This window comes from Periplaneta americana, chromosome 8 (assembly GCF_040183065.1).
Source record: "Periplaneta americana isolate PAMFEO1 chromosome 8, P.americana_PAMFEO1_priV1, whole genome shotgun sequence".
NCBI classification, from domain to species: domain Eukaryota; kingdom Metazoa; phylum Arthropoda; class Insecta; order Blattodea; family Blattidae; genus Periplaneta; species Periplaneta americana.
In genome coordinates this window covers 39,202,483-39,216,615 of record NC_091124.1, presented here as the reverse complement: position 1 = coordinate 39,216,615, position 14,133 = coordinate 39,202,483, and the positions used below count along the sequence as shown (strand labels likewise).

At 33.8% G+C, this 14,133-nt stretch overlaps 1 protein-coding gene and 1 long non-coding RNA gene across 5 annotated transcripts in view; both read left to right on the top strand.

The window, feature by feature from the left end:
- Positions 1-14,133, top strand: part of LOC138704671 (uncharacterized) — a 464,077-nt gene that overhangs the window by 414,452 nt on the left and 35,492 nt on the right. The window lies entirely within an intron of this gene.
- The window catches only part of LOC138704669 (1-acyl-sn-glycerol-3-phosphate acyltransferase gamma-like), a 63,661-nt gene that overhangs the window by 14,036 nt on the left and 35,492 nt on the right, over positions 1-14,133 (top strand). For all 4 annotated transcript variants that reach the window (XR_011333389.1, XM_069832792.1, XM_069832791.1 and 1 more), the window contains exon 3: positions 11,694-11,866. Coding sequence is in view for 3 of the 4 variants with exons in the window: in XM_069832792.1 (XP_069688893.1) it covers positions 11,694-11,866 (173 nt within the window). In the remaining variant the exon portion in view is untranslated. The remainder of the gene's footprint in view (positions 1-11,693; positions 11,867-14,133) is intronic.

The following is a 14,133-nucleotide window of genomic DNA, read 5'->3' as shown; positions in this document are numbered from 1 at the left end:
TACCAGAGCTTTAGAAATCTAAAATAACAGCAAATATTACTGGTGTTGGTGAATATGAGCTTAATTCCTTAAAAATAGTATGTAATTGCAATAGATTAATAAGAAACATGCAAACTTGTTGTCATGGTGATACAAAAAATAAATGCTCCATTTCTTGTGTAGTAATGAGCAAGTGCCAGAATTTTCAAGATTGTGTAGAACAGGAAGAAAATATGAGCAATTGAAGTTACCTCTTTTGAAAAAGTCTGTATTTAGGTACTGTTTCTCTTAAATCATTTTGTATGTAGAGCTAGAATATGGGTGGAGATAGCATAGAAGGGAACAGCGTCATCCACCGATATTTCTTCTCTCTACTTTAGCTGCTGAATATTTAGGAGACATCGTGAAAATGGCATCACAAGAAGTGAAACTAAGCTACAAAATATGTAATAGCAGAATGTAAAAGTGTGACTCAATTTCGTGACAGCCTTTACTGTCAAAGTTCAGTCTAAACATCTTCTCCTTACTAATAAAAAATGCACATAAAAAGCTAAGACTTTTATAATGTTACTGAGTAGTGTAACACATGGTCCCTGTATTGATATTGGGCACCCCTGGTGTGAAACATGTTGTCAAGTGATGTGATGATGTGATTCTTGTTGCAGATAAGGTTGTAAGAGACATGTACATAAGGGACTCTGCCTACTGTGCAGTGTTTGGCTCTTGACTGCAATCCTGCCCGTAAGATGAGAATCCAGGTGATATTTGACCGACACATGTACTTGCAGTTAAAAGCCCATTGCACAGCAGACAGAGCTATTTTATGTATGCTGTTACTCATTGGTTTGTGCAAGTATGGCTTACAACCTTATTACTAAAGTTAAAATATTAGTCACTGAGCATAGCAATATTTGTATTATAATCGTGTAATATTTTAAGGTAGGTGTGTTTGTCTTTTGGATTTTTATTTAAATTGAAGCACTCTTTTGGGTAGTTGACATGACAGGGCTTCAACATTGCATTCATTTGTCTGCTGTAGAAATTGTTAGTTTAAGAATATCTGCTGTGTAATGTATTCTAGGTCCACACTTCTGCATTCATATTATTAAGGGGATATTCCACTAAAAATGACAACTTTTTTCCTAATCATTCTTTTTCAACCAAATTTTGACAGTATGTTTACTATGTAAAGGACTAATAAAATAAAAATTTAGAACTCACAAATGTTTTTTTGCTTTTGATTTTTTTTTAGAAATATTTTCAAACCCAAGTTTTTTGTAGAAGATCTCAATTTTTATGCTTTCTTTGTTTAGGTTATATTCACAAGGCGTAGAGAAACATTTCTATGTATTCATTTTATGACATATCTCATTTATTCACTTTCAAAAATTTTTTTGAAAATTTGAAAATATTTTTTTTTTATGATTAATTTTTAAAAATATTAATAAAATAGACTAGCAGCATTTCTTACAAAATAAATGCTTAGAAACATGCAGCTACCTCATAAATACTTGCAGTAAAAATTTAATTCAGATTGATTAATATTCGGCATAAAAAACTGGTGTTGAATCAAGAAAAACAAAACTTAACGGAAAAATGGATTTTAAAGTAAAATTAATATTTATGTAACATATACCTATTAAAGTTCTCCTCTACATTCATCTAGCAACTTCAGGGAGCCAACTTTAGAACAAAAAGTTACTAGATTTGTAATTAGAAAAAAAAAAAAAAATTCTTTGATGAAAAATTAATTTTGACAACTCTTTAAAACTCTTACGGCCTTAATCAAAATTTTGTGTAACATATTTGTAATCAGAATTGAACTAAATTTATTTGGGGTATGAAAATATACATTCTAAAGAAGTGAAATAGCCAATAAAATTTTTTTGGAAAATATTCATGATTTTCAGTGGAGTCTCCCCTTAAATTTTCTTCAGTTCTCTTACTTATGGAATATTTGTATCTTCAATTCAGGTGCTAAGAATTGTCAACCAATGAAATCGTGTAACTTTGCTGCTATCAAAGGTTTAATTTCTCCTCTAGCAGAAGAAAGTATTGTCTTCATATGTATCGTGAAGTTCTCAATAAATAGACTGTAATAATTTAACAAAATCATTTTCTGTTATAATGAGTTGAAGAAAAAAATTATATCTACAGTCAAACATCCCATTAGGCTCTGGAGACATATGCTGTAATACTATATTGAAATCATCCTTCCTATATGTACAAAAGAAAGCATTATATTTATAGTGCACTTTCCCATTAAGATCCCAATAAATAGTTGTTGAAATTCTCTTACACTATGCGAACTGAAGGAAGCATTTTTCTTCTGTGGAATGTTACAGCAGGCTTTCAACAAATAGAGTGCAATACCTTAATTAAATCTATTTCTGCTGTATGAGCCAAAGCAAGCATTGTTCTGGCCTTAAAATGTTCCATTACATTTCCACAAACAGGCTCTGATATCTTACTGAAATTACCTTCTACTATGTGATCGTAAGAAGCGTTGTTCTAGTCGTAAAATGACTTTTTAGTTTCCTAACAATTATAATCTCATACTTACTGTACTTATAAATGGCTTTTAGAGAACCCGGAGGTTCATTGCCACCCTCACATACGCCTGCCATTGGTCCCTATCCTGAGCAAGATTAATCCAGTCCCTAGCATTATATCGCACCTCCCTCAAATCCATTTTTATATTATCCTCCCATCTACGTTTTGGCCTCCCTAAAGGTCTTTTTCCCCTCAGTTCTTCCAACAAACATTTTGTACGCAATTCTGGATTCACCCATACGTGCTATATGTCCTGCCCATCTCAAACGTCTGGATTTAATACTCCTAATTATGTTAGGTGAAGAATACAATGCTTGCAGTTCTGTGTTGTGCAACTTTCTCCATTCACCTGTAACTTCTACTTTCTTATTCCCAAATATTTTTCTAAGCACCTTATTCTCGAACACCCTTAACCTCTGTTCTTCTCTCAAAGTGAGAGTCCAAGTTTCATAACCATACAGAAAAACTATAATTGTTTTATAAATTCTAATTTTCAGTTTTTTTAAAGCAGACTGGATGACAAAAGCTACTAAACCAAATAATAACAGGCATTTTTCATATTTATTCTGTGTTAATTTCCTCCCAAGTGTCATTTATATTTGTCACTGTTGCTTCAAGATATTTATATTTTTCCATTTCTTCAAAGGATAAATTTCCAATTTTTATATTTCCAGTTATAATCTCATACCTTACAGAAATCACCTTTCACTATGTGAATTGAAGTAAGCATTATCTGCTTCATGAAGTGTCCTATTTGACTCTTGACAAACTCTATTATAATACTAAGATACCCTTTCACTATGCGAATTAAAGCAAGCATTGTCCTCATAATGAAATGTCCCATTAGTTTTCAAACAATAAAGTATAATATTTTAACTGAAATCATCTTCTCTGTGAGCTGTCATTGATACAATCAAGTAGACTTTTTCGGTTAAGAAATTCTGTCTCATAGCCCAGATCACATATTAAAAGATTGTTTGGTCTTATGGGCTTTGAAGGCAACAACTTTTATCAGTTTCAATTTTGTTTCACAACAGAGGCCTCTGACATACAAAGTATAGAAAATTATAAGTCAATAGTTTGTACTAAATTAAGAACTGAAAAAGGTTTATGCAGTCTTACAAAAGCCATGTGATATTTAATATGTAGAGTGGAAACCAGAATATATTTACAGCAAACAAATTAAATTTACACTTACCAGCTTTGAAGATGCATAAATACAATTGATTTGAAATTTGTACCTTATACCAAATTCCTTTAGCGACATGAGATATGGGCTTTCATGTTGGTCGAGTTGTAATGTACATTTTGGGTATTTTAAACTGTGTGATAGAAATGTCTTCTACTTTTTCGAAATAGTTCTATTTTCAGAAATATACCAGGGCATTCGAAAACTAATGGCAACATAATTCTTGTTTCACACTACATTTATTTAGATTATTTTTAACATTACATACTTCAAATATAGTCCCTTGCCATGTCAACAATATGTTGCCAAATCTTTAGAAGATGACACTCCATCTGCAGCATCATTTCTGAACATCTCTCTCACTGATCGATCTAAAGCTCTTTGGATATCAGCTCTTGATTGCAAGCTAATGCCTCGCTTCCATCTATCTTGCAATAATTCGTTATGGTTGGACTTCTCTCCCATGAGCTTCTATGAGCTTCTTGTAATGCTGTAAAGCACTGAGTTGCATTTTTTCCTCTTGCAACTTGAACATTTTTAAGGCAGTATTATGAGGCGCATCCAGAAAATAAGTTTCCCGATTTTTCCCCCTTGAAAGTAAACGTAATTAGCCGTGTCAATTGCGCATGCATAACAGATCTATGACGTATCAATCATATGCCAGCCGGACAGGTCCCGCCTGGTGCCAGTAGCGTGGCAGCAGTGGTCCGAAATAGAAGCTCTTATTCCTTCTCCCGCCGCCTGCGAGGTTCGGTCAGTGATAAAATTCTTTAATGCACAAAGCATTGTGCCAATTGAAATTCATCGGCAGCTCTGTTAGGTCTATGGGCCGAACATCATGAGTAAGCAGATGGTGCGTCGCTGGTGTAGGCAGTTTTCCGAAGGTCGTCAATGTGTCCATGATGAAGAGCGCAGTGGGCGACTGTCCCTCATCAATGATAATCGTGTTGAGCTGGTGCGGCAGTGCATCATGAGAAGTGTCGCTTCACGATTACAGAGCTGAGCAGCCATTTTCCGCAGATATCGCGATCCTTGTTGCATGAGATTGTCACTAAGCACGTGCTATTCAAAAAAGTGTGTGCCAGATGGGTGCCGAAAAACCTGACACCCGAACACAAAATGCAACGTTTAGGAGCAGCACTGACATTTCTGCAACGGTATCACGATGACTGCGACGAGTTCCTCGACAGGATCGTCACGGGCGATGAGACTTGGATTTCGCACTTCACCCCAGAAACCAAGCAGCAGTCAATGCATTGGCGGCATAGTGGATCTCCGGTCAGGACGAAATGCAAACAGACGCTGTCGGTACGGAAAGTGGTGTGTATGGTGTTCTGAGGCAGGAAGGGCATTCTGCTGATTGACTTCCTTCCAAGAGGTGAAACAGTGAACGCTGACCGTTACTGTGAAACACTGCGAAAATTGCGACGTGCCATTCAAAACAAGAGGCGTGGAATGCTTACTGCAGGTGTTGTGCTCCTCCATGACAATGCTTGTCTACATACGGCTCGGCTCACAGCAGCTGTTTTGACGGAATTTGGCTGGGAGTTGTTACATCATCCAACCTATAGTCCTGATCTTGCTCCCAGCGATTTTCACGTTTTCTTGCACTTCAAGAAATTCCTGTCCTCCGGTGAGCGTTTTGGTAACGACGAAGAGCTGAAGACGTCTGTCACACGCTGGTTCCATTCACAGGCGGCAGAGTTCTACGACAGAGGGATACAAAAGTTGATCCCACGATATGACAAGAGTCTCAATTCTGATGGTGGCTATGTTGAAAAATAGCTGAAACATTGCTGTACCTGTTGCCAATAAATGTTTTCCTGAAAGTGTGTGTTCTTTTTTTTAAAAAAATAGGGAAACTTACTTTCTGGATGCGCCTCGTACTTAATACAAATCAGAAAGTCCCTGTATTCACAAAATATGATTAAAGACTTAATACTCCACATTTATGCAATAATCGCTCCTCTACTACGTACTAAAGACCCCGATGTTCATCGCTAGGAGTGCTGATTTACAGTACTATTGCCATTACTTACTGAATGCCCTAGTATATACAGGATGCATACAAATTTGAGGTGAGCAAGGTCCCAATTTTATTGATATGACCGTTTGAGCCATAATCATAAATATTTTCTGAACATCCAGTTATTGATCCAACAGCTCTTTTTACGTGATAACCATCCATTTGGACTTAATGAAGTGTAGATGTCCAGGATTGAAAAGTTGTGCATAAAAATTTAATGCGTGAATTACTTGTGGTAGTTCATTTGAGCTATTCATATTAAGTCTTCATTTCTTGTATCCTTTGAAATGATATCCCGACTCCACACAGTGTTTTTGCATGTTGCTTAGTTACTCGCCGCACCGATACACATCCCGGAGTTTACTAGTCCTCTTAGACTGCTAGCAGTTTGCATCATATGCATTTTGTCATTGTATTTCCCATGGTTCCCATCGGCATCTCTTGTCTTTATATTTTTTTTCCAAACTAATATATCATTGTGGTAATGGAAAGTGTCTTTGTGTGTGTAATGCCGACTTCGTTTACCTTCCTTTATCCATTCACAAAGGACAACATTAAAAGAGAAAACACAAAATTTATTGTTCTTTTGAGAACTCTCTGTAGACACTTTTCCAGAGATGGCACTTTTGACTAACTACCTATTTCTAGTGTGTTCATAATCATATTGTGATCTATGTATGCATGTATGTTTAGTCAGCAGCCCGAAGACTGGTTGGAACTTCATAAGTAATACCAATAAGCCATCATTAATGAGGAAACTAAGCCAGGAGATAATGGAGTAGGGTGTCCAGTTTCTTAGTCTAGAAATTTTAAAAAGAATGGAATGACATAATCAACTTCAGTTCACAGCATAGTTCCGAAACGTTCAGTAAGAGTTTATAATCTGTGATTTTTTGAAGTTAGTAAGATCCTGTATTAAAAATAAAAGTTGAAGGTGACATATCATATGCAGGAAGACCTTTGCATAAGTTACATACATCAAATTGGCATGACCTGTTCTTTAGATATTCGAAATGACTGGATACTTTCCAGATAGACCCTATATGTTCGCACAATACATACAACTGCCCTTTTTCAGGTGACCCCCACTGATATTTTCAGTGTGACAGACTTCATTATCTACCTAAATTGCCAAAGGGAATGTACCAAAAAGGAGTTCCAAAAGGTTCGGTACAATTTCTATCTTTACACAGTTTTTAAATACCTAAAATCTACAAACATTGACATTTTCATGAAATGGTTCAGTTTTCAGGATTGAACAGAGTAATATTGCTTTGGCTTACTATTTCATAGATTAGTTATGGAATGTGATGTAATGAGCATAAAAACCGTAAAATGACATGCATGTCATAATTTTATGAAAGAAATTCTTTGCTGACATAGTAACATTAGATACAGTTATTATGCATTTACTCTGCTTGTATCTGCAAAATGAAACATAACTTACTATTGAGTAGTATTATGTTTAGCAAAGTCTGGTTTACTTAATGAAAAATGAAAGTAGCCACTGGCAGAAAGAATGTGCATGTGTATATTTTTACATTTACGTAAGTAGTAAGATTATGTTTTTGGTGAGCATTTTTGAAGCCCTGTTCATGAATATGATATATATTAAAACAATATGTTTTCTTGAATGGCATGAAATATGACGATTTATTTTAAATTATTTTAGAGCTGGTCCTAGAGAAATGCAGGGTACAAGGTCATTGTTGAACTGCAGTTTTCCAGTTCCGAGAGACCTCACTGTCCCCTTCATTTGTACACCTTATTCCTCACTGTTTGAGAGTAGCATACCCTAATGTTATTCAGCAATGCTCGTTATGGGCAGTTAAATAAGTATTTTGTAGTTGATTTGTATTGATAATCTATGTAGTTAATCTTATCTATTACACACTTAACACGAGTTTTTAAAGTACAGCAAAAATTATCTTGTAGAACAATTAATTGCAATTTGTGTTGAAGCGTAGATATGTGAATGCTGAACAGTACTCATAATATTTAATTAAGTAATTTAATTATATAATTAATAATCAGAGCCAGAATTTTGATGACATATCCTCTGTAGTTTCGAGGAGTTAGAGATTTCCTATATGTTCATAAACTCTGTTGATGGTCCCCACATTCTAAAAATAAACAATTTATGAACCTATCTTTTGCAGTTTTTAAAGTTTGAGTTTGTATTTAGGTTATTTTTTCAAGTTTTGGTTCAATATTTACGTCATATTTTACATTTGGCAACACACAGGAGGGTGAAGCAGAGAGGAGTTTCCGGTAGCAAGACTGTGCAGGCCGTTGTTTTGTTGCCCGATCACCAGAAGCGCTGAACATTTCAATGGAGTTTTCTGATTGGATGCTAGTGGGAAACAATGTTTATACGAGATATATCTCGTAGGCAACAGAAAGCCACACAGAACAACAAAATAGCCGCCATATTTCTTTTGAGATGAGAGCCTGATGACCGTTTGTATGTTTATGTTATTTAATTAAGAAAATACGTGAAAATTTCATCAGAACAACTAATATTTTATTTATAATTGTTCTGTTGAAATTTTTACTTATCTTAATTAAATAATGTAAAATCACTAAATAATAACATTCATCTGTAACACTTGAATTTTAAAAACCCTCAACAATATGCAGTAATGGAATCATCAGTATTTAAATTTTCCCGCCTAGCATGTAGGCCACATCATTGTTAACACTCTATTTTGTATTTACTGAATATTGAGTTGTCAGCACTGGCAATGTCGAAGATTATATTCAGTTGTGTAAATATTTTCAGCCTGGGAAGTTAATTTTATTTATTTATTTATTTATTCTGGTGTAGTTAAGGCCATCAGGCCTTCTCTTCCACAAAACCAGGAATACAAATCCAATAATAGAAATAAACAGAAAAAAACACTATATACAAAGTAAAGCTACACAAGAAATAAAGAGAGAGAGAAAAAAACATTTTATTCTAATTGAAAGACTAGTAATTATTTTATCTAATTTAATTAACTGCACCTGAAGTGATTATGTCTAAAACGAAACTTGGTAATTTAGCTCATTTAAGAAAATTTGTTTCCAAGATTTAATCTTGTAAGATTTTTTTTTTTTTAATTAAAGAGTCAGTGCATAATTAGTTTAGTACTGTAATAGTAATATCATTTGATAAAAGTATGTTTAGATTTCCCTTTCAAACTTTGGTGTTATTTTGTTGGTCTTTTTGTAGTATTTTGAGTCATCAAAATCTGGGCCTGGTAGTAATCTTAAAACTGCAACAGTATCTGAACTTACACGCTTTAGTTTACCACATAAGCTGCTAGCACTTTCTGCAGAAAAGTTGGTAAAAGTGCAGAATCTGAGGCAATGCACTTATGTAGTTTTTGTTTTAAAGTAACTTTGATGCAAGACAAAAAATTACAACCTTCTCAACTAGATGTCTCATTCCATTTTTTCGTCCTTCTAATCTCTTTTTCTTTCCCCTCTTCTATTCCGCAGCTCCCTTTCATCTTATATTTATCACGTTGATTATACTATTCATATTTAATTAATCATAATATGTATTTGCCTTTATTATTATAAATGAACTATTTACAAAATATTTCAGTTCAGTAGTGTGATCAAATATGTTTTCCTTTCCTAAATGTAATTGCTACAGAAAAAATAAGATGAATAAATGTCCATTTATTATATTTTAAAATTTATTTTTTAAATATTTCATTGTGTATTTACATTCATTTATATCATATTGGGATTTCTTTCAGAGAACCAAACTGTAAAACGGACACTACTGAAAAATGATTTCTTGTAGATGTCTGATCAAGAAAGATTTTACTATACATACAGGGTTCTCAGAAACCTCAGAAAAAATATGGGATACTCAGCACTGATTTTAAAAATTGAGGTTTGGTGTATATTTGCCATCTCACTTATCCATTTTGTCTTTGAACAGATTAAAACAATACAACTAAATACTTTTGTTGTTTAGTCAACTGTCTGAAGACAGATCTGAACCTCATAAGTGATACCAACATGGCACCACTTATGAGGCAACTAGGCCAGGAGATAATGGGGTAGGTGGTCAGTTCCTTTTCCCCTCCATTGCATACATCGCCGATTAGCTACATACCGTATTACACTAACCAGATTTCAGATGTATAGAAACAATTATCAAGTGAGATGTACTGCCTGATAATAGATGTACATATCAGCCAGAACCTCAGTCAGAGGTAATTAAATACCATTATTGAAAATAAATTATTTAAAGAATAAATTGAACAAAATATATTGAAAATGTGTTCCTTACAAAATTGGTTCAACTGGGAATACGGTGTTATAAATCAGTCACTCATACAATACTTTCTGAAGAATGGATTTTTTGTAACAAATGTTTGTTGTGAAGTATTAAGACATGAAATGCAACACAATCCTTACTGAAAAATAATTCCACAATAGGTATGGTTTTACTGTATTATATGCAACTAGTTTCACAGTGAATTCATGGGGGAAAACAGTCAACATCTGCATTTGTAACAAGGATACACACAATGAACTCTTGTCACTTTTTTTTTTTAAATTTCGGAGCATTTCATGAACACTTCTGGACATTTTCACACAGACTCCATCTAAATGTTTTGATTTAAGAATTTCCGCTAAACTGGAGAATTCCCACGGTATCTTTGAACCGTGCCATTATGTTTAGCACCAAATTTAAGTAAATACACAATCTCACCAACATAAGAACACGACGTTGGTGTGTGGCGTCGTTGGAGGGAGAAATTTGTTTATTTTCTCTCTCTATCTCCTTCGTTCTGAACATTACTGATAGATAGCACCACTGTTAGCTACAAGGTATATTTGCGCAAATATATTGAAGTAGATTACGTGACTTAGATGAGAGTCTCGGGACAAAACAGTTTTGCTATATTTCGTTTTTTATTAAATGTTAAGCACAGGAATGCCATTTCGTAATTTTATTTAAGAAACAAGCCAAACAAATTATCTTTGCATCAAAAACGGATGCTCCCTGGACCAAATTATCGTATTTTATAATTGTTTGAATGCAACAGAAGCCAGAAGTCTTGCACTTGACTAATGCAGTGAATTATTTAAGAATATAGTCGCGAATTTTACTACCACCATTTCGATTGTGTTTTGTTTGGCACGGCTCGGTACGGCCTGGTGACTAGTGGCCAGCAAGTAACGTCGACTATCGACATTGCTCTGCCGTGGGTATTATCCAGTTGTTCCAGAATTTCCTATAATTCACCATCATCTTTGGAATTCAGAACATATTTCACAACTGTGATCTCATCAAAAAGTAAGATTCAACAATGTGTGATCTGGTAGCAATTTGCTTCATAGTATGAATTTTTTAAGAACATTGTATGCAGTGAGAGCTCCAATGTTGCCAACTGTGATGGAGGCTGATATTTATAATAATAAAATTGGTTGATATTTCCATTTCTCTTTAATCAGTCACTGATTATTAAATACGGGACAAAAACATGTCTCGAAGACCTCTTTTGAGACAATGGAACACATTAGCAAAAAAAAGGGATGTTCCCTATTTTATGGAATGTATGGGAACCCTATATAGACGCAACCTTCAAAATGTCTAAATGTCAATTCTAAGATGATTTCATTAGAATGTTTTGTAAATTACAAGTCTTATTTATCTAAGCATAATTAATTTTTATATAACACAATACAAATCACTGAAATTTACTGTTTACCAGTACATAATATAGTATCATGATAATTCTTCCATTTTTGGGAGCTTAAAGAGCACACTTAAAATCAAAATGGGTATTTGCACTCTCACCTTGCTATCTTCCTTCCACATGATCGTCCTGACACACATTCCTAAAGCATCCAAATGCATTGTAAATTCTTTGCAGCATGTACTATTTGTATGTATGTGCATAAGCTGTATTTGGCTGTACAAGTCTGTTATTTCAGAACTGGTGTTCATGGCAGAATGGTGGGCAGACACAGATCTAATAGTTTACATAGATAAAGAAGATCTTGGAAAATATTATGGCAAAGAACACGGGTACCTTATTATGAACCATCGGTATGAAGTAGATTGGCTCATGGGATGGGTTCTCTGTGATCGAGTAAATATACTTGGAGTGAGTTGGTAACAATGCTATATATACTGTTTGATGTATATGTCTTACTGTGTTTCTTGTGCATGTGCTTTCACTCGTTCTGCAGGACTCTTCTTCTGCATAATAAGGGAACACTCTGTGAGAAATGGTTAGTATTATTGTAATATATTTAAATCTAAATTTGAAACACCTTTACAATTCGTCAGGGGATCTTATGTCCTTCTTGCATATGAGCATTTCCATATAGAATTATTATGATGGAAGTATTCACTGAAAATAAAGTTGTGGTAAATTTATCTAAAAAAATGTACATTTACAAAAAAAAAATTTCGTAAATGCGTAAGTACTAAGAATTTTCGTGTTCATATAACAAAGGGAATCAAGGAAATTAAATTTCTTATATAGAAGTAATTTTATATACAAGGTGTCCAATAAAAAACTAAATATAAAGTAGTGAGAAATTTAACTTAAATATAGTATCTGTCACAGAATTGGAATATCTTGGAATTTTTGTGACCTAAGTGTAGCTTTTGGCTTTATATTCTATGATACATTCTTAAGTAAATTTGAGTATTATGGAATTAGGAATAAATAACTTCGAATTTTTTAGTTTTATTTAACAATGCACGTGCAGTATGTTGAAATAAAAAAATATGGAGTACCTCAAGGTTCAGTGTTGGGTCTGCTTTTTTTTTTTTCTAATAATGAATAATGATCTTATGGACAATGTCAATATCAAATTAGTGAGGGGTTAAGCTGTCAACCCACCTCTTTCAATCTATTTGTTCCGAAAATGTTCATTTAAAAATTCTCGCACAATGTCTGCATAATGATTTGGAGTTTCATCCTCCTGCAATCATATATCACCATGTTATTGTGGTACTACATACTAGGTTATGTATGATCTGTCACAGTGGCTTCTTGAAAGAAAAAATGCCCAATCACGTGATTCTTCATCAAGCCATACCATACAATTACTTTTTCTGTATCTCTTTGGTGCTCAATAATTTGGGAGATGGTTAGTTTCCCAGATTCTACAGTACCATTCAGATGGAAGGTTGCCTCATCGATGAAGCATATGAGGAAATTTCCATCTTTTTCCATTTTTAGTAACTGTAGTAAGATTCTTAATTTGGAGTTAATATAGTTTAATACACAGAAGAAAAATGATGATAATGAATATAAAGTCAATAATCAAATGAAAGTATGTTTCATTCTTTCATTGTTATATTAATACAAAAAGTGTCATATCTGTACTTAAACTGCATTCTTCATAAATATCATTTTAACATTCTTTCATTACAATAAAATACGAAATTAAATATTTTCAGTGAATCCTTTAATTGTAACAATTTTTAAACGAATAACCACGAAATTTCTCATTCAATCTTATACAGAGTACATGACTGCGAAAATTCTCATACCTGTTGTTCGATTTTGGCATAATATACGACTTTAATTGTTAGTTTGTGTCAATGGAAAGAGTGGCTTACGAGGATCCTGAGCAGTTGTAAAGGTTAACCCTAAATTTTATTTATTGACCCATTAAGGACTGAAGTTTGCTACAAATAAAATTTGTATCAAAATATATATTTCCTCTTCAAGATAGAATATTTCAACATGAACTTAAACAGTAAATAATTACATTAAAACTTGAAGTAGAATTTTTTTATTCTTTAAAATCTCTTTGCCAGAATATAGTTGGCAATTAAAATTACTCTAGACTAAAAACTGTTTGTTTAAAATTTACTTAATGACATTTGTTTAATAACGTCTCTTATATTGGCAATTATATGTTTTATGTACAGAACCTGTAACTGAATACTTCACTTCTATAGCTGTTTCTGTGTTTGCATTCTTTTTAAGCTGTTTCACAGTACTAGAAAACTTTGGTAATTCTCTGTCCATAATAATATTACTACCTTGATTTTGCTTGCTTTGTTTGTCAAATTTTTAATATTTTGTGCTTTAAATAGCATTAGCACAACAATGGCAACAAACGAAAAAACAATAACAGTCCATATGTGTGTATTCAGACCACTGCCTGCTGGATCGCATCCTGTGACTGTGTAAACTGCCTGCTCAGAATTATTTTGCCACTAGGTGGCAGCCTAGATCATATATACCCAGATTGCTCGCGTTATAGGTTTTGATGGTAACAACTTTTGTCAGGTTTACTATGCTGCCATCTAGTTGTTGCACAAGGAGTCACGTCATAACTCCCATTTGAATTGCATTAGCGACTGTACTGCCATCTCGTGTTTATTTACGGCGGACGGGTGGCAATC